This window comes from Gobius niger (genome assembly GCF_951799975.1).
Source record: "Gobius niger genome assembly, chromosome: 15".
In the NCBI taxonomy this organism is placed as follows: Eukaryota; Metazoa; Chordata; class Actinopteri; order Gobiiformes; family Gobiidae; genus Gobius; species Gobius niger.
This window is the reverse complement of record NC_136866.1, coordinates 21,937,830-21,960,587: the sequence shown is the minus strand read 5'-3', so window position 1 is coordinate 21,960,587 and position 22,758 is coordinate 21,937,830. Positions and strand designations below refer to the sequence as shown.

Sequence of the window (22,758 nt, the reverse complement as noted above, 5' to 3'; positions counted from 1 at the left end):
CTTTCAAATGAGACATAACACTGGCCAGTAGGCTGTAAGAGAAAATGTGTTTGGTTAAGGTGGGGGTTGAGAAGGTAAAACTCTGCTTGAGGTTTTCACTGCATTGACCACCGATCGGAGACCCTCCCTCAGTGAAAAAAGTTTGGACATCCCGTCGTAAAGTCTCCACCAGTTAATTCAGAACTTCATCCAAAATCCTGGTGGTTTTGGAATCCTGAGCTCATGTTAAAGTAACTCTAAAACTGGACATTCTGACTTCCATCGGCTCCGTGCACCGGGCGGCGGCAGCAGCGGCGGCGGCGGAGGAGGAGGAGGAGGAGGAGGAGGCCACACCAGCAGCAGTAGCTATTAGGTGCAGTGGTGTGGATTAGTGGTCACACTCTCTGTACGTGGCAACCACAAAATGATCTGCCCCACTCCAGCCCCGAAACCCCTCCGCCCTCGCGCTGCCACAGCCTGAATCATCCGCCGCTCGGGGTTTTGAAATGGGCCTTAATGGAGTCAGTGATCAATCTCTAAAGGGCCATGCATGCAGGCGCTGTTGCAAGAATTACATTAGTTGCGTAATTAAATACCTTTTTAATAGATAATCTTCACTTGATAAAGAGAGGCATCTTTATTATTTAGTCATTTTAGCTAATCCGATAAAGTCAGTTTCGGATTCTGGACTCCCCACCCGCCTCAATCCTCAGAGGCTCAGTTTACATTTCACCTCGAGGCAACAATTCCTTTGTCATATGAAGGGAAATTCTGCTTCGTAATGTGCACTATCCCGACCAGGGCTCGTCCATAAATATCTTAGATATTGTGCCGTTGTATTATTGTTATTGCTAAAAACGTTCACCGTGTGTTCTATTTATGTCCTAATGACTGGACCGAGCACATTTTCTCCAGTCTGGCTTTACCCAAATCTAAAAGCTTCTTGAAAAAAGCGGCATAATATGAGACAAAAAGAGCGAAAAGAAAAATTATGAAAAAGTGACAAAAAAATTATGAAAAAGTGACCCAAAAGTAATGAAAAAGTGAGCTAAAAGTGACAAAAAAAGTGACAAAAAAGTGACGAGAAAGTGACAAAAAAGTGATGAAGACGTGACAGAAAAAGTGAGGAAAAAGTGACAAAAAAGTGACAAAAAAGTGATGAAAAAGTGACAAAAAAGTGAAAAAAGAGGTAATGAAATACTGATGAGAAAGTGACAAAAAATGACAAAAAAGTGACGAGAAAGTGATGAAAAAGTGATGAAAAAGTAATTTAAAAAGTGACAAGAAAGTGACAATAAAGTGACAAAAAAGTAATGAAAAAGTGACAAAAAATGACAAAAAAGTAATGAAAAAGTGACAAAAAAATGACAAAAACGTGACGAAAAAGTGGACAATAAAAGCAATGGAAATGCAACAAGAAAAGGCAAAAAGCAAAAAATTGATGAAAATGTTGCAAAAATGTGACCAAAACACATTGACAAAGCAAAAATAAATAAATAAACGACAACGTGAGGATAAAGGCCCGTTCAGATTAGTTTTGTAGATTTGGGTAAAACCGAACTGGAGAAAATGCACAAAACAAGGTTGAAATGGCACTACTGTAAATTAAAAGATTTTGAGGCGTCTTGTGATTTTGCGTCGCCTAAAACTGTCACAACAATAACGCAGCAGTATCTTGTGCAGTATATTTTACAGTATAATTGTGCAGTATATGGTGCAGTATACTGTGCAGCCTTATTTCAAAGCAACATGAACAATATTTCAGTATTTGTCGATGCATTTGCCAAATCACTCTCCCCTTTTCAGTCAAAACATTCTCATTTGCAGAAGTTTTGAAGAATCTGCAGCACTTTTATCCAGCTCCTCTCACCTAAACTGACCCGGCTCATATCGAGGCGCTGCGGTTTCGCTTTTGCTGCTTGCCTTTATGCTCTGCTCTCCTCGGGCTGTCAGGGTGTGCGACACAAACCGCCTTCTATTGGATCCAATGGCATTCCCGGCATATTTGGCAACGCTCAACCGACTATTTGCATCATTTCGCTGTCTGTTGCTAAATCGCGTTATTTACGACGCAGGGAATTGGCACCTCTGTTTTTTTCTTTTTTTTTTTAGCAACTCCTCACACGTACGAATCAGCCCCGGGGAAAATATTTGAGTGCTTGTTTGAGAAAACGGTTTACTGTTCACGAGGATTTGACAGTGATAAGCGATCTCAGGTACTGTCGTGAAACGTCTGTGTTAGTTTGATTTGAAATTCAGAATATTTACAGTCTTATGTGTTTTACCTGTTAGGACACGGCCGGTAGTATATCTGATAGACAGCATTATAAATCAAAACTCTTGCTCCAGAAAAAGTAGTGGATTTATGTATCAGTATCTAAACAATATCTTCAGGCTCAATAAGTGACTGTTTTTCATGTGCTGGACTCAGTTTAGCTCCACTGTCCTTCAGTGTATAAGCAGACGTTGCTTTAACCTCTTTAACCCCCCCCGCCTGAACCGAGCTCATTGTCTCCAGTTCAGCTTTACCCAAATCTAAAAGCTGCTCAACTGGAGAGCGACAGTGTAACACCTCATTTGAAAGCCAAGGCCGACAAAAGTACAAAAGTGATAGTAGTTTTTTTAAGCGTTTTTTGTCATGCTTTTGTTTCTTGTTTGTCACTTTTTTGTCTTGTTTTTGACAAGTTTTTGTCACTTTTTTGTTGTGTTTTTGTCACTTTTTTTTTTCCTTTTCCTGCACGTTTTTTTGTTGTGTTTTAGCCACGTTTTTTCACTTTTTTGTTGCTTTTCCTGCACGTTTTTTTGTTGTGTTTTAGCCACGTTTTTTCACTTTTTTGTTGCTTTTCCAGCACGTTTTTTTGACGCTCTTTTGTCACATTTTTGTTGCTTTTCTGGCATGTTTTTTGTTTAGTTTTTGACATGTTTTTTCTCTTTTTTGTTGCTTTTCCCGCCCCTTTTTTTGACACTCTTTTGTCACATTTTTGTTGCTTTTCTGGCACATTTTTTGTTGTGTTTTTGCCATGTTGGTGTTGTGTTCTTGTCACTTTTCTTTATGCTTCCCCGGCACGTTTTTTGTTGTTCTTTTGCCACGTTTTTTTCTCTTTTTTGTTGCTTTTCTGGCCCGTTTTTTTGTCGCTCTTTTGTCATATTTTGTTGTATTTTTGTTGCTTTTCCGGCACATTTTTTGTCGCTCTTTCTTTGTGTTTTTGTCACATTTTTGTTGCGATTTTGTTGCATCCTTATTTTCCTCAAAATTGTTATGCTTTTTTTTTGGTGAAGCTTTTAGATTTGGGTAAAGCCAAACTGGAGAAAATGTGCTCGGTCCAGGCAGGGATTAAGAGGTTTGAATAAGAACTTTCTGCATCTCGACAAACTCATCCCTGAGAAGAACTGGACTGTTACAAATGTTAGAACTTAACTCGCTCCCTTTTATCTTGTTTGTAGAAAAATCGCTGGAAAAACATCTCATCTTTGCTTTAAAATAGCTTAAAAAGTGCTCGAATTAAGATCATTGATACTGTTATTTGCAGGTTTGGACTGTCTTGGTAAAATGATGACAATGGAACAAGCATTAATACACTTAAAATATGATCAATTAACTAAAAACGCACAAATCCCGATAATTCAAGCACTTTTAAGTCATTTATATCGACGATAGGATGGCATTTTTCCCAGCGTGTTATGCTTGTCAGGTAATGTATGCATTTCACATTCTCTTTGTTCATCTACATAATCCTTCTGTAGCTTTAAGTATTACTCACATGGTGGGAGGAGTAGCCAAAGTGTTTACCCACAAATTCCTCAAAACAACACCACGTCTCAAGCATGATGCAAGTACAATCACTTCATAAAGCACTGAGTGACTGTAATTCATCAGTCGTACCTCTGAGGAAACAGAAAAAGTGAGGCGTGATGTTTGGTATCCGTGGAGACCGTTGCGTGTTTCCCTTTTTTTTTTTTTTTTTTTTAGCCGTGACACAGAATCTAGTCACAGGAAATGACATAGGAGCCCGTGGAGATCAGGACTATGAGGTGTCTGAAATGAATACCCCGCAAGCACCAGCCGATAGGAAGTAAGGCTGCTAAATGACGTGCCCGAGAAAGAGATTGACAAAGATTTACTGCTCCGGGATTCAAGTGTGGCGAAAGGTAACGCAACAGGGAGGAGGAGGGCTTCATTAAGTGCAGTCGATCTGCGTTGTGAAAGAGGCGGCTGTAATTGTGCTTTTAAACGTGCAGACAGTTCTTTACACACAGATTAGTAACTCCAGTCTGTTGAAATGCTTAATAATCCTATATTATATGTTATAAGGACATTATATGCGGACATATTACCTTTGCATTGGAGTTTCACATCCTATAACTTAAAGCCACACCACGTAGAATTTTAAACTGAAATACAAGCATTAGATATTTACATAATTGAAAACTTCCTCATAAATGTACAAGCAAACATGTGCCTTTGCTGTGAGCGGCTCAGCTCTCCTAAGACATGACTGTAACTTTACCGGGAGCGCGTGCGTCTCCAGCCCGTCTCCATGGAGATGTGACCATAGTCAGGCGAATTTGAGATTCAAATAGGTTTAAATAGGTTAGTTTCTCATCCCATCGTCTCATCTCATTTGATTACCCACTGCAGTAATAGCATTGTCTGTGTTGAGCTGCTCATTAGGAGTGTTTTGTAGTAATGGCAACAGTGGAGCTCAAAATGTTACACAGTGTGCCTTTAATAAAACATACATGATGTAGGACAGACAGTGATTTAGCCCTGATTTCTTAGAGTTTCCAAAGTGGGTTCGGGATGCCCTGGGGGGTCACGAGACACTGGGGTCGCAAGATGACATTAAAGCAGTACTAAGTAACTCTTGCCACGAGAGGCCATAAGCGCCACTGCAGGTGTCGTAGCATGTTGCGTTTTTTTACTTATTAATTGTCCGTGAGAGTAAATACTACGCTGACAGAAAAGACAAAGGAAGAGAGGGATATTGTACATACAACTACACAATGGAAATACTTTTTTTCACTCAAACTTGGCTGTAAATACAGTTTAAGTGGCGCTAGCCCGCTGTTAGCTTTGCCCATTAGCCTGTTCGCTTCTTCTGCGTGATTCCATTAGTGTGTATTGGTGACTCCGACCCGTAGGCAGGAAAGTTGCAATTGTGGTTTTCTGGCCAGAGACACCAGGGGGAGATGAAAGACCCCCCAATCATGCCATTAACAGTTGTATTACCGCCATTATTAAGGTAGACAAGTTCACTTAGTACTGCTTTAAATTTGATGTATTTTTGATTAAAAACAGCATAATTTTTGCGTGAAATTAAGCCAAAAAACATAATTAAGCCAGATTTGAAATGTTTTGCACCTTAATTAATATGTGAATGTTAATTACATTTATAGAAGGGGGTCCCGAGTTGTTGGTTGAGAGATTTTGGGGGTCGCGGCCTGAAAAGTTTGCTCTAAGACAGTGTTTTTAGACAGCTGTACATAAACTACACACAAAAGGAAATTAGCAAGACAATGCTTAGTGGAGGAAATTTGAAGCGTGAATGTAGCAAAACACCACAAGGTTGTCAATGTAGCATAATTAGCACTAGAAAATCTTTAAAATGTCGGGAATCGTAGCTAAAGTACTTCCAGAGTCAGATTATTTAGAAAGTGATTAACTAAAACCATTTTTTTAATGGCTGTATATCAAGATTTTATTATGATAAGCTTATTTAATTTTAAATGTAATCTTTTAATCCGATGTAATCCACTCTGTGCCCTGCATTCACTCTCAAAAGTGTTTGTTTATCGTTGCCAAAGGCGCAAAAAGTATTGCATGTTTAGTCTGCCATTTTTCCATAAACACTAAATGACTCAAGTTGTCAACGTATACTTTTATTGGTTATATTACAGAAATAAATTGTATATAAAATGGAAACTCAAAAACACTGGCCTATAAAAAGAAAAGACTAAATACTTACATAGCAACAATACATTACAAACTAAGCATGAAAGGAGGGTCGCGTTTCTTGTTTGTTTCGAAATCTGCCTCCCATGGGACAAAGTTTGGGTGCAACTGATTTAGATCGTAATCTGGAGACATTCTAGGAGCGCCACTGTCATGTGATCACAAATTTACACAGAAGACTCCAGAAAGTTTCGGTCCTGTCATGACAAGTCACCCCTAATTATCCGATTAGCGGCGGCAGAGGCAGCGCCCTTAAAAATCCAATTGTTGTAATGCATTTCAGAGGGTAAAAATAGATAGGCAGGACTTCGCCGAGATTATAAAGGCTGTCCCATTATATCAGATGCCCGCATACTCCAGTCAGGTATGTGGGACACCTGTCGGGTCTGAGCGCCGTTATCAAACCCAGGAATCTTATCACAACGTCGAGAGGGGATGTTTACAGTGAGCGCGAAAGAGCAGCGGAAGCCCCTCGGACAAAATCATCAAGTGACTTCCTTCATGTTTTCCAGTGATTATTTGGGGAGGCTAATTCTTATAATATTAATCAGCCACTTCCATTTGTAAAAGCTTTATTGTTCAAATTCTTTGAGGGGAAAGCCAAGAGGAGTGAGGTCTTTTACAGCCCACTTAGTTTTTATTGATTTGTTGCCGTCGACAAAGCCCTTCTGTCCACACTAAAACTCACAATTAATCACAGAATAATGAATGCATTATGGATCAGAGCAGGTCAGAGCAGGTCATCAGCAGTTGACTCAGGAGCCGTAAAGAAGAAATTACAATCAACAATCAACTATTTCTACTTTAGTGCAAAACCGGGGGCAGTTTGTTACATGGATTTAATAGGAAACACGGTGCCTAGACTATTACATATGCTGTAAATTATGTCAGCCTAGTATTAATAACAAATATAGTGATTACATTGAAATAGACAGTGATTAATCGTGGTTAATAAAATGTTTAAATGTGATTAATCTGATGTAAAAAACAATAATAATCAATTGCACTATTGAGCACACATTAGAAGCAAATAAACAACATGAAGCTCACGAGTTGAAAAATTGAGGGCGCAAGATTTGTGTTTCACTCAATATGATATTCTTCTATTCGGACCATGATCAAAAGCCTGCACTGTGATGTGGTTATGTTTTCAGTGCGTAGTCATGGATACCACACTGTGGTGTGGGATCGAAGTGTAATTTGATATAAAAAGCAAAAAAACAAAGCAACAAACTTTATTATCTCGTTTCCAATAGAGCTCGGGTATGTCTTGTCAAAACCGCTAAAGTTTCAAGGAATTCGGTCAAGTTTTGTAATAGTAAATGGAGATTTTGAAATGTAAAATACTGGAGTTGTCATTCACATTTAAAGGAACAGGCCACAGTTCTTCCATACTGTGATATGTTCTTACCTGAGCTTAGACGAGTTGATGTGTACCTGTCTGGTCTGTGTGCATGCCCGTGGAAGAGCTTGGTCGCTTCTAACTTCACCCCGTTTGGAGCCATAGGAATATATTGAGAGAGGCCAAATGCTAACAACATCTTTGGTCGTTTTGCGTGACTGAGGGCACGCACAAAGACCAGATAGGTACGAATCAACTCATCTAAGCTCAGGCAAGAACATATTTCAGTATGTAAAAATGGTGGCCTGTTCCTTTAAGCATTTGTGTTAGATGTATGTATGAGTCGTGACCCAGCAGTTAGCGGAGTTATTCTAGGGTTTTTTACTTTGCTTTTCCATATTGTTTTTTCCCTTATGTCAGATTATGTGCAGTGTTTGCTAGTCTCCTCTAAAGCAGGGGTTCCCAAAGTGGGGGCCGCTAGATGATTTCAAGCCAACATCTTAAAAACATATGCCCATTTTTGAATGTATTTTTGATTGAACATTGTATGTCTGTGAAATTAGACAAATTACAAAACATAATATTCAAATTAACATTAATACACCAGATTGGTAACCTGAACTCTGTCTCACCCGCTTCTCCTCACTAGGTGTCTGCAAGATGAGTACAGCCCACCCCTCCTTTTTTAACTTCCTGTTTCCTGTCTGTATCCATGGTTACGTGATGCCCGTGCGCCGCTGCTGACTGCGCCTGTCTGATTCACAGCGGCAGCAGCATTCCTCATGTGTGCGCGTATACTGTAGTAAAGGAACACGCTCGCACAGTCAGGCCCAAGGCAACAACTGCATGGGATTATCTTGGGAGGAAGTGACTATTAAAATGCCTCTCGCCCACTCACGCTGGGTTAGACGAGGAGAAAGGCCGGATAACAACGCGCTGGCTCCTTCGCTCAAACTTTCTATTTAGCCGCTGCCAAACTAGTTAAATAGACCCTTCTCAGACAGGCCAATGTTGTATGTCGTTAATCTACTTGAAGTCGATTTCCCCCAGTTTGCGTTGCCTATTATGCGATCACGACCACACTTGTGACATGGGGATGGTTCAGGCATGAATGCGGGGCATTGTCTGCGCCACATGGCATGTCATTTGATGTTGTTTGAAGTCACCACAGGCGAAAATGGGTTGAGTGGTTGAAATTGGTAGTACAGCAAGAGCAGCGTCACTTTAAAGGAGACATCAACCAATTGTTTGGAGTAATCCTGTTAAGAGGTAGGATAAGATGAGATAGGACTTCATTGATCTCACAATGGAGAAATTCGCTCCTGTTTAATGTGGCAGCATCTTCTGAAGAGCTGCCAAAGTGCTCTGATATGCTCGTCCTGGATTCCGTCATGTCCATGAACCATCACCGGATCCGTTCTGAGCAGTTCCGCCCACATGCTGTGCTTATTATTGCACTTTTGATTCGTTAGCATGCTGTTAGCAACAAATGAAAGCCTGTATTTTCCATATTAGACAGGCACTTCCCACAGCTGCCTACATCAACACCGTCCTTGGTGATGAAGTGTAATATAGATACAGAAATTATTTTAAGAAGCAGTGGTGCATCAAAGCAAGTTAGCAAACCCCAATATTGAGTGATATGTCCACTTAAAGGTGCACTATGCAACTTTTAATGTAAAAAAAAAAAGTTGATATTTGCCCTTTCAGTGACCCAGTGGTTGTATTTAGCTTGGCGCCTTCGCTTTCCATCCTGGTGACTCAAATGATGCTTCAGGATCAATTTTATTTCTTTTTTAGGATTTCTGGTCAGCTTTCAGAATGAAATCTATATGTAACCATGGATACAGTTCAATCAGTAGTAAAAACCTGAAAAGCAATTGATCCTGGAGCGTCCTATTATTAATATCAACTTTTTTTTTCTTTTTTTAATTAAAAAGATACAAAGTGCACCTTTAAATGGATCAAGCTAACTTCCTCATGGTGGGAAATGTAGCCAAACATTTTAAGTAGCATTGTTATTTCAAATCAATAGAAGATCATATGAAAACAAGTCTAAAAATGCTGTGAAGTGGATAAATGCTATACTCCAAGTAGTAACAGTAGTAGTAGTAGTAGTCTTTATTTCAAATTTTTTTTGTTCCTTATTTGGATACATACCACAAAAAACTGTATTTATACTCCAAGTCAGGGGCGGACTGGGCATATGTCCATTCTGGAAGAGCACAGACGAAATAGCGAAAATAGCGATGAAAAAAATGTGCTGGAAAAGCAACAAAAAAGTGACCAAAAAACGTGGCGAAATCACGACAACAAAGCAACAAAAGAAGCAATGAAAAACCAACAAAAACAAAAAACAAAAAAAGAGTCGAAGACACAACAACAAACCAATGAAACAAAGCAATGAAAAAGTGACCAAAAAAAAGGTGGTGAACACACGGCAAAAAGCCACGAAAAAAGTGATGAAAAAGCAACAGGAAAAACCCAACAAAAAAGTGACAAAAAGTTACAATCACTTTTGCAGGTCTTAGCTTTCAAATGAGGCCAGGCTGGTCAGAGTCCGGGGCCGTTTCTCAGTCCCATTCTCCGAGTACTGTAACTCCTTTTTTGTCCACAGGCAAGAGCTTCACCCTGACCATCACAGTATTCACCAACCCTCCACAAGTGGCCACTTACCATCGCGCCATAAAAGTCACCGTGGACGGACCTCGCGAGCCCAGGAGTGAGTGAAACAAAACACGCACAACATTATGAACACAACAACACCATGCATAGAATAGTGTTTGATGCTTTAGGGTGTCGCGGCCTGTCTCTTAAGTCTTGTAAGCTTTTATGTTCATATTTTAAACAGTCAGACCCTTTATAATCCTGACCAAAAACAAACAAAAGTTGCCTCCTGGATTTGACTAACTGTTCTGATCTGGGGTTGCTCCATTTGGCCAGGTCTATGTTCAGCAACACTATGTGCCCAAAGAATGAGATCCGCTGACTACCTGAACATCCTGAATGACCAGGGTATTCCATCAATGGATTTCTTCTTCCCCGATGAACAACAACAACAACAACAGCAACACTGTGAGATATTTTGACATCGCTTCCTTGGCAGTAACGCTACATTGCTAACCATTACTTTTTATATAGCTGACACCTCTTGTGATGGCTGGGTGTAGCTGGCTATAACGCAGCCGAATAGGAGTAAATGAAAGGCCACTAAAGCGAGTTATATGACAACGGAGCGTTTTACAGGAAAGCGACTGCGTTAATTAGCAATCAACCCGGCTTGTAATTTTCGGTGACCCATTTAAACGCAGTTGTGACACTTGGAAAAGAGCTGGAGTTACAAGAAGAAGGGGCAATATTCCTGAGAGGGTAAACTGGGTACTAGAGTGCTAGCATCAGCTTATTTTAATAGCCCATATAAAAACAACTGAGGAGGGGAAAGAAGAAAAAAAAGTTTACAATAGCTGTGAATGCCAACTGGTCTGGCAGGCAGCTGTTTCCCTTAACCCTCCTCCCTATTCATAAAAAAAAAAAAACATATTCTCATCTTAGTGGCGTCTCGGCGGAACAATATCACAAACAAAGCCGCCCGCCCCGTCACATATGGCACCGAAATGCAGCGAGGCAGGGAGACAGCGAGGAGCCAGCAGACAGTGGGATTAGCACGAGCGTCCGACGCCATTGTGAGAGACTTAGGCTCGCCGTGTCAAAAACTGCAGTCAACATGTGCATAAGCGATTCCCCCCCGAGCTGCAACAGAGGGATGTCTATGAGAGAGAATGACTTTACTATGATGTCTTTACTCAGTATCGTTGCTTTTCCATTGGGGTTTTACAGATCCATGACAATCTTTGACAGAAAGAGTGTTGAAGTTTAGATGGGCAGATGAGATGACACATGATCTGGCTTGTTTCAATGTATATCTGGTATCTGTTTTTTCTCCCTGCATTTGCATAGCACTTTACAAGCTCAACAAGCCTCTTAAAGCGTTGCAGAGGACTGTTACTCATTCACTCTGCACTTGGCAGTAGCAGCCATAGTTGCCTCGGGGGCTGACTGATAGAGGTGTGGCTTCCAATCTGTTCCAACGGCTTCTCCGACCACCACCGATCACTTACTCACACACCACGTTTGTACATGAGAAGAGATTTGCTTGGGATTGAAACCTTGTCTTGTTGTTTGAGGGTTTTTTTAGGATCATTTAAAGCAGAACTAAGCAACTCATGCCCGTAGAGGACATAAGCGCCACTGCAGGTGTCGTAGTATGTTGCGTTATTTTAGGCAATTGTCCGTGAGAGTAAATACTACGCTGACAGAAAAGACAAAGGGAGAGAGAGATATTGTACATCCAAATACACAATGGAGATAATTTCTCAAACTTGGCTGTAAATGCTGTTTAAGTGGTGCTAGCCCGCAGTTAGCTTTGCCCGTTAGCCTGTTAGCTTCTTCTTCGTGATTCCATTAGTGTGTAATGTATTGGGGCCTCCGACCCGTAGGAAGTGAAGTTGCAAGTGTGGTTTTCTGGCCAGAGACACCAGGGGGAGGTGAAAGACCCCCCAATCATCCCATTAACACTTGTATTACCCCCAGAGGGACTGCATAAAGGATTCATGAAGATAGACAAGTTACTTACTTCTGCTTTAAAGCAGGGATGTCCAAACTTTTTTCATCGAAGGCCACATACTGAAGCCTATATACGTATAGTGAGAAGGGCCTGGGCCACAGATTGGTGGCGAATGCGGTAAAATTTAAACTGGATGCAATTTCTCCATCTGTGACATCAATAAAGTACCATCTTATCTTATCTTATCTTATCTTTAAAAGAGGTTTTCCTGTTCCTCACACCTTTAATTCGACTTGGAACAATAATGCCATCTCTTTCTTACAATATAATGTACGTTTTTAAGGTTGTAATCATGCAGAATTATGAGCCACACATTTTTTTTCCTAAGGGCCACATTTGGCACTTTGGACACGCCTAATTTAAAACTTATTAAACTATAATTGCAAGGAAAGTACTTTATTTTACATTATTTATATACCAAATTAAACCACATATAATAAACCAAAATGAGCTCAAATCAAGCTTACTATGCTGAGATATACGTATTTTATCAGTGTGTCTCTATTTAAGAACCGGCCTTCAACCAATCCTTGCTCAAGAGTGCCTAGTACACAGTATATTCCTAAACGCAGTATTTGGATCATCATCTCGTGTGAGCGGCTGCAGCACATTGAAAATGCTTCCCACTTGTTGAGAATCGCTTATTTTAATTGGCCCCAAATTCACACTGTCCCCTCTCAGCTCCGCAGCCATCTTGTTTGATCATAAGTATTTCCGTCGCATCTGCTGTCCCCCGTCACTTGACTTTCAAACAAGTCCAGTCCGCTTATTTAGCGGCGAGCAGATGCGAGCCAGAGTTTGTTTAGAAAGTCCAAGTCGCTCTCTCAGATGCGTGGCCAGAAAGCCGCCTCTATAGTGTTGACCGCGGCTTTAGCAAAACTCCCAAATTAAAGGGACTCGTCTCGCTGCTGCCTGTGCGTGGGGGGATAGCTTGAACTCGTCTTTTTGCTTTTCCACGTGGGCAGATGAATTTGTGACTCCTTTTTACCGTAAAGGATGTAGCCGGAGAGGCGTGACGGGGCTGAGACAGTGCCTATGTCCACAAACTCTGCTCCTTTACGGCGCTTTCTGCCGTCCAAGCGAAATCGCAGCATAACTGTGAAATGTCTGAATATAGCAACGGAGGTGTGACAGTTGAGCTGGCAAAATAAGCAGCGCCTTCAGCAATTTTCTTGTACGTCTTTGGACAAGAACACACCCTGTACAGTATATGTCTATTTCACTTTCTCGCGTCGATTGTACTTTTATCTGTCAAATGCAATATGTAGTGAAGATCACACAATCACGAACACATTCACACCGGCTGATGTGTGTGGCATTGTTTCAGTAAGCTTCTGCAAAAGATCCAGTGTTGCATTCATTTTTCACCAATGTCTTGCATTTTTGATGGGAGAGTGTGACCACCTCGCAAAACCTTCTCCAGCACATCCCAAAGATTCTCCCTGGAGTGAAGGTCTGGACTCTGTGGTGCCCAATCCATGTGTGAAAATGATGTCTCGCGCTCAATAAACAACTTTTTTTAATGAATCCTGGCAGTGTCACCTTGGAATATGCCCGTGTTGTCAGGGAAGAAGAAATCTATGGATAGATACAGACGGCATTGCGTCATAGAAGGGGGCGTGGCTTCGTCAAGGGGGGAAATAGAATATTCTGAGAAACACAGTTTTTCACAGTTTTTAGCTATTTTCCGGTGAAATATTAATGGGGCTAGATGCAAGTTAGCCATTTTATACTCACTACTGCCACCTCAGATCGTACGTGTAACTGCACCTTCTATATTTAGCTCGTGCATGACGGCACTTCGGACACGAATTAACATCTTTTTGAGTGACAGTGCAGGATTTTAGAGGCAGTTGTAGTGAACAGGTCTGGTATCATTCTACACCTTAACATGGCTGGAACATGTGGAAAATACATAATTTTAACATTTTTAAACTCCGTATAGTCCCTTTAACTTATTTATCATATACAAATAAAGTCAAGTCTAAATCGGGTCCATATGGATGTTTATTCACAGTTTATTGTTCAGTTGAAGCGAAAAAAACTGCAGTCGTAGCTAGTGCTAGCATTAGCATGCTAACATTTAGCATCATGTTAGCATTCTCCGTCATTTATGTATTCATGGGCTGTTGAACCTGACCAACCGCTGCAACCCCAGGTCATAACAGTTCAAGGTCATCAAGGTGGCGTTTTGGCGAGTCCTGACCCTGATCCCACACATTCTCACACACCCTCCCTAATGACGCACTCGGGTCGCGATTCTGATTCGATTGCGCTTCCCTTACGGTATGCAACATGCACTTGGGGGAAAGCTAATTTTGCTGTCTAATTCCCTTCTTTGCAAATAGGATACAGGCCGAGGTAGACAGTGCATTGGAGTGGCCAAATGAGAGCAAATTGGTCCAAAACCTGGATCGAAATCACCTGACGAACAAACTAGTCTCAGGTGAGGTTTCGAAACCACATCACAGCGCTGGCACAGTGAACCGATTCAAAAACAAGATCATCCATCGCAGTTCCCTTTTATTTCCCTACACCCAATTTGCTTATAGGGAAAAAAAACAAACCTCAAAGCGGAGCGAGGCGTGTTTTCCTTTGCCAGTTTCTCTGTTGGAGCCGCAGTTTCTTGGACAGTAATTCAAGCAAGAGCGTGTGTGTCATTGTACGTAACCTCTGAACTTCTTTAGTTTGCTGTTAAGTGGCCAGAATTGCAGCCACGGGTGTAATTTAAGGCCCCCAAAAACCAGCGCCAGAACACGTCTACCTCTGTGGGGTCATTAGCCGAGGTCGGAGGGTGGCAAAACACACATGTGCCCTCTCCGCCCCCCTCCCTCGCTGACTCTCGCTGCATGTTTTCGGCGTGGGCCCGACCCGAGCTGAAAGTGGCTGTGTCCGGACCGCTGTGATTCTATCTATGAACGCTTCATTGACACATGGGGGGGGGGGCTTTGTCGGCCATTACAGCTCTATTTTGTGCTAAACGAGTGGGTAATTAGGAGGCCAGAGGTGCGGGGGGGCCGGGGAGGGGCCCCACAGAGAGGAGGCGCATGGAGGAAGAACACAGGGCTGTCTCAAAAGGCCCCTGGAACAGACTTAGTAGGTCCTCAATGTAAAACCACAGCATCACTCATTGGATGCTTATAAACATTGCAAGTAGATTGAATTAAAAGCCCATCACCCAGATATTTTTCCATGAACTTTGGAAAAAATAAATTGTTAAGTCACTTCTTTTGACACATACTGGTAGTCGAGCAATGTTTTGAGATTGTGGCATACAGAAGAAGACCGACACCAACCCAAAATGTGAAAAACAGAACAGTCTAAGACGGTGGTTCTCAACAAGCCTTTCCAGAAAATGAAAAAAATGTTCTTGTAATATTAATGAATAGAAAACAGTAAAGTGTCTCTTTTTCCTTGCGTTGTTGCTGCATTGTCGTCACTATTTTGTCACACATCATACTTTAATCATTTTGTCATCAAATTTTCATCACTTTTTTTTCCATCACTTTTTTGTCATTTTTTTCAAAAAAATGTAATCTATTTTTTCACATTTTTGTCATTTTTTCATCACTTTGTTTGGACATTTTTTCATTGCTTTTTTGTCTTTTTTTTTCATCATTTTTTTGACATTTTTTCATCATACTTAAATCATTTTGTCATCAAATTTTCATCACTTTGTTTTTTCGTCACTTTTTTGTAATTTTTTTCACATTTTTTTCAGCAATTTTTTTCACATTTTTGTCATTTTTTTATCACTTTTTTGTCATTTTTTCATCATACTTTAATCATTTTCTCATCAAATTTTCATCACTTCTTTGTTGCATTTTTGTCGCTATTTTGACACTTTTTTCTAGCTTGGTCTAAGACACGGCACAAGATGAGGGATCACGAGGCACAACGCTCAGAGGGGATGTGAGATGATTTCGAAAAGATTGTGGCACTTAATCATTCTGAAATTAAATAGCAGTTAACCAAAACAAGGATCTATTTTAATCTAAGCTATTTCCAAAGCTACAGTTTCACATTACAATGATGGCTTGAAGCGATACAATTACTGCACTTGGCAATTGAATTTTACAATCCAGGGTCCCGGGTTGCTCACTTAGCCCTAAAAGTGTGAGAACCCTTAAGAATACATTTATATGCTTTAAACAAGGCAATTTTCAAGCATTCATTATCTTTCAAATGTAAGTAGTTGTTTATAGAACACTGTAGAAACTTTATTAACTTAGCTTGCACGCTTGAAATAACATAAGTGTTTTTATTTGGTTTCTTTTTGTAGCATTTGCTGGAATATGTATGTTTAATAATAGCTGAATTCCTTCACAGGTACGTAGTAATGCTTGAAAGTATCTGTTCAGAGGACGTCAGTCTTTTTCTCTCATCTGGCAATTTGCTTTTATTTCAGCATTCCAAAGTTAACTTCGGATTCCCCTCACACCCAACACCGCTACTTTGATTGTGCAGTATTTACATTTTCACTTTTTAAATGACTGACTTGGCTCGGTGCCGCCGTATCACTGACAGGAAGGATGTGCTGCCTCTGTGTTTGATGAGCCTTCTGGTAGCCATATGAGTCCCCCCCCCCACCCCACCCCCCAGCGGTAAAAAAAAAAAAAGGGCAGACCACCCGGGCGCTTTTGTGTCTTTTGAATAGCGTCCCAGAGTTCTCGCTAATTAATTGGGTGGTCAGGAGCGAGGCCCTTGCGGTGTGATTGTTGCCAGTGGTTTACAGAAGTGGCTATAGCCTGTGTGTGCACGTGCGTGTGTGTGTGTGTGTGTCTGTGTGTGTGTGTGTGTGGGGATTGCGGATTGGTTTGGTACAAGCGGTTAGTCAGGTCCCTCTGGCCACTGTGCGATTAGCGGGGAAGGCTAACTCGGTTTCTGTGGTGGTTCCTCTTTGTGTCTAATCACTTGACAGCTCCTGGTTACTTTGTGGTTTGCCACTGTACTGACAACCTCCAGCCCAAATGCGTGTGTGTGTGTGTGTGTGTGTGTGTGTGTGTGTGTGTGTGTGTGTGCATGCGTGTGTGTGTGTGTGTGTCTGTGTCTGTGTATGTGTATGTTTCTATAGGCACAGCAGGGTTATAAAGCAACATACTTACAATTACTTAGCTTTTATGTGTTATTTGTTGACTCCGGGGTTCAATTCCCAAATGTGGCTGTATCGAGAACACCGGTCAGTTGTGTTGCGTGTTGTTTGGATAGATTTCCATCCCTATTTTGACTCGAAAGAAGAGTTTTAGTTGCAATCAAAGCCCAGAGGGAGGTCTTTAAGCAGGAGGGTCGTCTCTACTGTGTGTAGACAGAGTGAACCCTGTTGGCCTCAGTGAACCAGGACACACATCAGATTTACACACACACTGTGGCCCTCACCCGCTTCTGCTGTGTGGGATATCACATGTGGATGTTATACTGAAGAAATACTGTATAGGAAATAATATTCATTCAATCATTGCCTACACTACAAACAGCAAATATCAAGCATTGGCTTAAATGACTTGAATTGAGGAAATGTGTCTTGTTTTGAGCATGTTTCACTCATTTAGATTTTTTTCCCGATCTGATCAAGTTTACTTTGCTAGTTTGATGACATTTCACACTAGTTCTAAGGTAAATCTTGCTTGAAATAAGAAAGTAAAACTGCCAATGGGATAGGACCGATTTCCTTACCCCATTGGCACATAAAATTACCTGAAATAATGTACTGGAACGAGTGAGAAACATCTCAGAAAAAGTGAAATAATCTGGGACAAATGCCCAACTAAATCTTAACAAGACAAAATACGCTCAAATTGAGGCATTAAAACTAATCTAGTTGATTACTTTTTGCAGTATATCCCGTTGAAATAATCATAAATGTAATCCAAATTCATGAAAAATCAGATCAATACAATCAAATCCCTCTGAGATATTTTGACCCAAAAATGTGTTGATGTCGATGTTTATATTTACATTTTTGCCATTTTTTTTTTTGTCAATAGGGAAAACGTCAACTCACAGTAATCACTCATAGCACTAAATGTTGCCACAGAGACATGAAGGTAAATGAGCGTAATTGGGATGAATGTTGTGCCGCTTCAGTGTTGATCTTTCTCTTGGCCAGGTAGCGCGCATGTTTCCACCGTGTCCGTGTTTAGCTGCAGCGAGAGTGTGTTATTGCTGTCGTAGCCGCTGATTTGGGCCAGCGCTAATAGGCCTAATTAAACGTCATTTCGGGCTAATACGCAGGGAGTGGCTGTGTGCTTTTATAGGTGCTCCTGTCTCCCTTCAGCTGCTGCTAACGGTGACTGCGGCAGACAAACTTCCTGAGCGATAATGGCGCCGGGGCCGTAATAACAACACCGTAGACAAGGCTCGCTGTCCAAAACCAGTGTTCTCATTAGGCTTGGAATATGACGGGCAAAACAGTGGAGGCGACAAATGGGGGAAAAAAAGTATGGTGTCTCTTGTATCTGAGGTTGGGAAAGTTTTGCCTGGGATGGGGTCATGTACTGGTTGGGTTTTGGTTGGAGTGTTAACACGTCTGGTGCAGAGACCCTGGTCACTTCCAGGCCTGCAGATAGTATTAGCGGTGGTGAGTGGCTTTCGCTGCCAAGCCAAAGAATTTATGGGACTTTCTTTTTGTGCAACGCTCACACTCACTTTCTTTTAACAATGAGGAAAAAATAGTAGGAATCATTATCAATAAAAAGGAGACATCACGCAAAATCAACTTCTTGTGAGCTTTTAACCAGGTCGTAACGTTTTTCCCCTCATCGAAAAGCAACACAGAGATTCATTCACACCATTTTCAGTCTTCTTCAACTGCTATACTGCTCTTATCTATAGTATATCTTGGATTTCTTGCTTCATAGAGGGAATAACCAAACAGTCCTCCTATTAAAACCCATAATCCATCACTGGACTCATTACATGCATGCTGTTGGCTGAAAGTTAAGGCTTATTTTCACTGTCTTATAATGTGTCATTGCCACTGCTGCCGGTAGAGAGTGCTCCAAGCCAATAAAAAAAAATCATAACCAGCAATCATTCCTTACCGACTTTAAAAGCGTACAATACCAAAGCTGTTGTACATAAAATGATGTTTTTAAGCTCCAACTATGCATGATATATCCGCTGTAATGCCAGTTAAATGTGTTTCATTACCTAAGCATAGAAAATAGTCATTGTCATTTGACCCGCCTTTCTATGCCTGAGGGAAACCACAGAAATAAAAAGGTGAAGCGGCGTTCGATCCTAAGGTATGCAGACAGTTAGTAGGCTAGTCCGGGAGACTTTCCAGAGTCCGTCAGCCTTCTCAATGTATTTTTCCTCTAGCTGTTAGCATTAGCCACCAAACGTAGCAAAGTTTTCTGTTGTTAACCCATCGACCACATTTAGATGAGGTCAAAGTCGACGCTAATTTGCTTTAGAATTAGCGTCTGAAAGTTTCTTCTGAGCTAAATGCTAACTCAACTCCAGTTTCTGCTTTTTGTCGAGCTAGACACACTTCCAATGGCCACTAAACATCACCTTATGATATGTTGTACCTACATGAGCGTGGTGGAGGGGTTTGAGCACCCGGATGATCCTAGGGGCTCTGTTGACGGGGTCTTGGTGCCCCTGGTAGGGTCTACCATGCCAAAAAGGTCCTAGTCGATGGGTCAGACAAAGAGCGGTTCACTCACCCCTTTTGAGAGACCAACAGGCCCGGTTAGAATCATGGGGCCGTCCTTCCGTGGACCCACCACCTGCAGAAGGAGCCATAGGGGGCTGGTGCTATTTGATTTGGGCAGTTCCAAAAGCTGCTCCCACAACCCAGCAACGGAAAAGTGGAAGAAAATGGATAGATGGATAGAGAAACCACATAAGGACAAAAACATACCTCCACATGTTAGTATGGGTGCCAGGCTGCCTTATTCATTTGTATGACGGTCCATTTAAATAAGGTCCGGGAGCTGTTTGCTAACAATATGTGCTCATTCGTAGGAACAGGCTCAGAGGCTAAAGGCATTTCTTTGATTTCGGGGGAAATCATAGAAAAGTGGAGTGAGAACCTCCACTTAACCTTGAGTTAAGTTTGTGCCTGACTATATATCTGGAGTACATTGCCTGTTGTGCTTTTTTTTTCTTTTTTCTTCACACTCGTGATCAATCTATATCTCCTAAATTGATATTAATGATGGGCCTATTTTAAAAACGATCACTGTCTCATATTAGCCAGTTGCACATGACTCGGTTTGTCAACTAATGATGAAGTATTAAGCAATTATCCTGTCTCTTTAAAAGTCTGCGGTTCTTATCTTTGCCTCTGTGGTAAGACCTGAGTGTGTAAGTGTCTTGTTTAGAGCCTGTCTGTCATGACTCCAACACTAGACGGCCTTTCTTTACACTGCGTTTCATCACGCTCATGCCCTTACATGCACATGGCCTGCAACCACCCGCTGGAACGGAGGAACTGAGGATTGTCTTTCTTAAACGGCTCTAAACGCTTAGATTCTAATTACCGCAATATAAAAAATGATGTAAAGCCATTTTTATTCGTTTGGCGCGGGCTGAAATAAGGCGGCTTTTGTGTTTAGGGATTAAGACGCGTTATCAGTCCTTCCCTCAGGCTGTCTGTCTAAAAAAAAAAAAACACTTATACGGCATCCTGGCAATTACAGTGTATTTTAAAGTCTGAATTGTTTTGATAGGCGCTAACATCCGCACCTACTGTACCTGCTGCTGGCTTACGGACGTTTAACAATGGGAGCCAGACAAATAAATCCTCAACAACAAGTAAATAATGCGGAAAGGCATAAAAAAAAACAGTGAGCACGAGAGGCTTATCCAGAGGCAGTCAGTCAGTTGAGTGTCTCATGAAGTTCCTAGATAAGGTGCCAGGGCCCAAGTAACACACAGAATGGTTTGGTTTGGAGGGTTATAGGACGGCGAGGAGCGAGAAGAAGAGTCAGAAGTGATTCATAAAGAGAGATAAAAATGGAAAAGTTCGGATCCACAGTGTCCTGGCTTCAGGCTGCATCCAAATGTCATGATTTTGTTGTTTAAGCTAGTCTTGTCTTTAATAAATATGGTTTGTTTTCATTTCATAGAGCTCTTATTATGCCAAGCTAACTTTCAAGGTTTGATTTATTTTCTATCACTTCTGAATGCTCACCCTGTTCATTGTAGCTTTCCAAGACAGCAGCCATTGTTTTGAGCACATTTCAAACTGCCTCGGTCCCATCATGTGCTAGCAGAGGGTAAGTCCAGGCGTTAAGCAAAGCTATAGTGTTGAAAAGCATGCTAAAAAGACTAGATATTGCATAAGGTATAATTATGTAAAATTATGTGCCAGTACGCGCAATAAAGATGAGTTTATAAGAGTTTAAAAATAGTCATCAACTCCCTAAATCAGGTAAACACTGAAGCGAGCAAGTATAAGATTAATATCCCCTGTTCAAATCCGTTTTTCCCCTTCTGCAGAACTCCTTTTGCCGCAGTGTATAGACTCCAAATGCTTCAGGAAAAAAAAGAGGCCTGTCTGAGCCAAGCCAAGCCATGCGTGTGTTCTTTAGACTATGTTCAAAATTGTGCATATAATGTGTTTTTCTGTTCGATAAATGTCGTTTCTTGTGGGGATGGCCGCGTGCTAGTGTGTGTGTGTGTGTGTGTGTGTGTGTGTGTGTGTGCCCCTCTCTCTGCCTGGCTTGCTTCCTCCGGGCTGGAACGCTCAGACCACACAGACGGCTGGCAGCGCTCCACGACTGCCTGGCTCCCTCGCTCTGCAGCCACCTCCTCCTCTCTCTCCTTTTAATATTTTTCACAATTCCCCCCGATCTTGTTTTTGTTTTCCTTGCCTTTACGGTAAAAGGGAGCGCGCGCTTTATTACGGGTTTTTCTTTTTGGATGATTTTGGATGTTTTATTGATGTTTCAGGGGGAGAAAGAATACATGCGTGCGGAAAAAGACGCTTTGAAACACTGCTGCCCCTATGACTGCTTGGATTAGAGGGTCTGTCGCCCTCTGCTGGCTGCATTGGGGAGTGAACCATGTTTAAAAAGCAGCACTGCTAATTTTAACGACCAGTTCAGACAGGTCAGCGATGCTTTGTTGTGAAGGCAGGGGAGTTTCCGACGGCCCAAGGGGGACTTTAAACATGAGAGGGTGACACCAGGTCTGTGAGAGTTTGATACAAGGGGGCGTGGCCTAGCTGAAGGAGAAGAAAACCTCTTATGGGTATCACAATTTTTCAGTTTTCTGTTGGACTATAAACATATGTATCACACACTAATATACATAAGCCAAAATCGGCTCCATACGGATGTTTTTCCACAGCAAATTGTGCAGTAGAAGCGAAAAAACGTCACTCGTTGCAACGTTAGCATATGTAGCTTGAAGCTAAAGTAGCTTCCTGGTTAGCATTTTTTAAGTATTTATGGGCTGATCCTCTCCATGTCTCTGTATCTTTATTAGGTCGAAAAGTGAATTCATAATATATGGAAGAAAGTTCCCCGCTGGTTGCTTCAAGCATGACCATACACTGGCATTTGGTAAAGAAACGCTAATCAACTAGGTATTTGAACAGCTATGTTTGTTTCTACCTAGTGTCTTTCAAAAAGAAACCAAAAAACTAAAGTTTATTACTCAAGAAGACATAATGAGTAATAACAGAGCTAATCAACTTAGCTTAAAGTGTACGAAAAACGCAGACTACGATCATTTCTCAAAGGTTATCTCCTTATTTTTGCCACAGACCGGGACTTGTATCGTAATGGCGCTTCTGGTAGAGCTCAAAGTCCGTTCAATAAGTGGAGAACGAGTGAAAATGTTAATATCTGATAAAGTCGATTTTTTGTGTGTGTAAAATGTCCAATGTTCATTTGCACCAGCAAG

The 22,758-nt window shown here is 41.4% G+C and overlaps 1 protein-coding gene across 2 annotated transcripts in view; it reads left to right on the top strand.

Moving 5' to 3' along the window:
- Positions 1 to 22,758, top strand: part of runx2b (RUNX family transcription factor 2b) — a 74,544-nt gene that overhangs the window by 31,929 nt on the left and 19,857 nt on the right. For both annotated transcript variants that reach the window (XM_079572771.1, XM_079572770.1), the window contains exon 5: positions 9,892 to 9,996. In XM_079572771.1, coding sequence (XP_079428897.1) covers positions 9,892 to 9,996 — 105 coding nt within the window. The remainder of the gene's footprint in view (positions 1 to 9,891; positions 9,997 to 22,758) is intronic.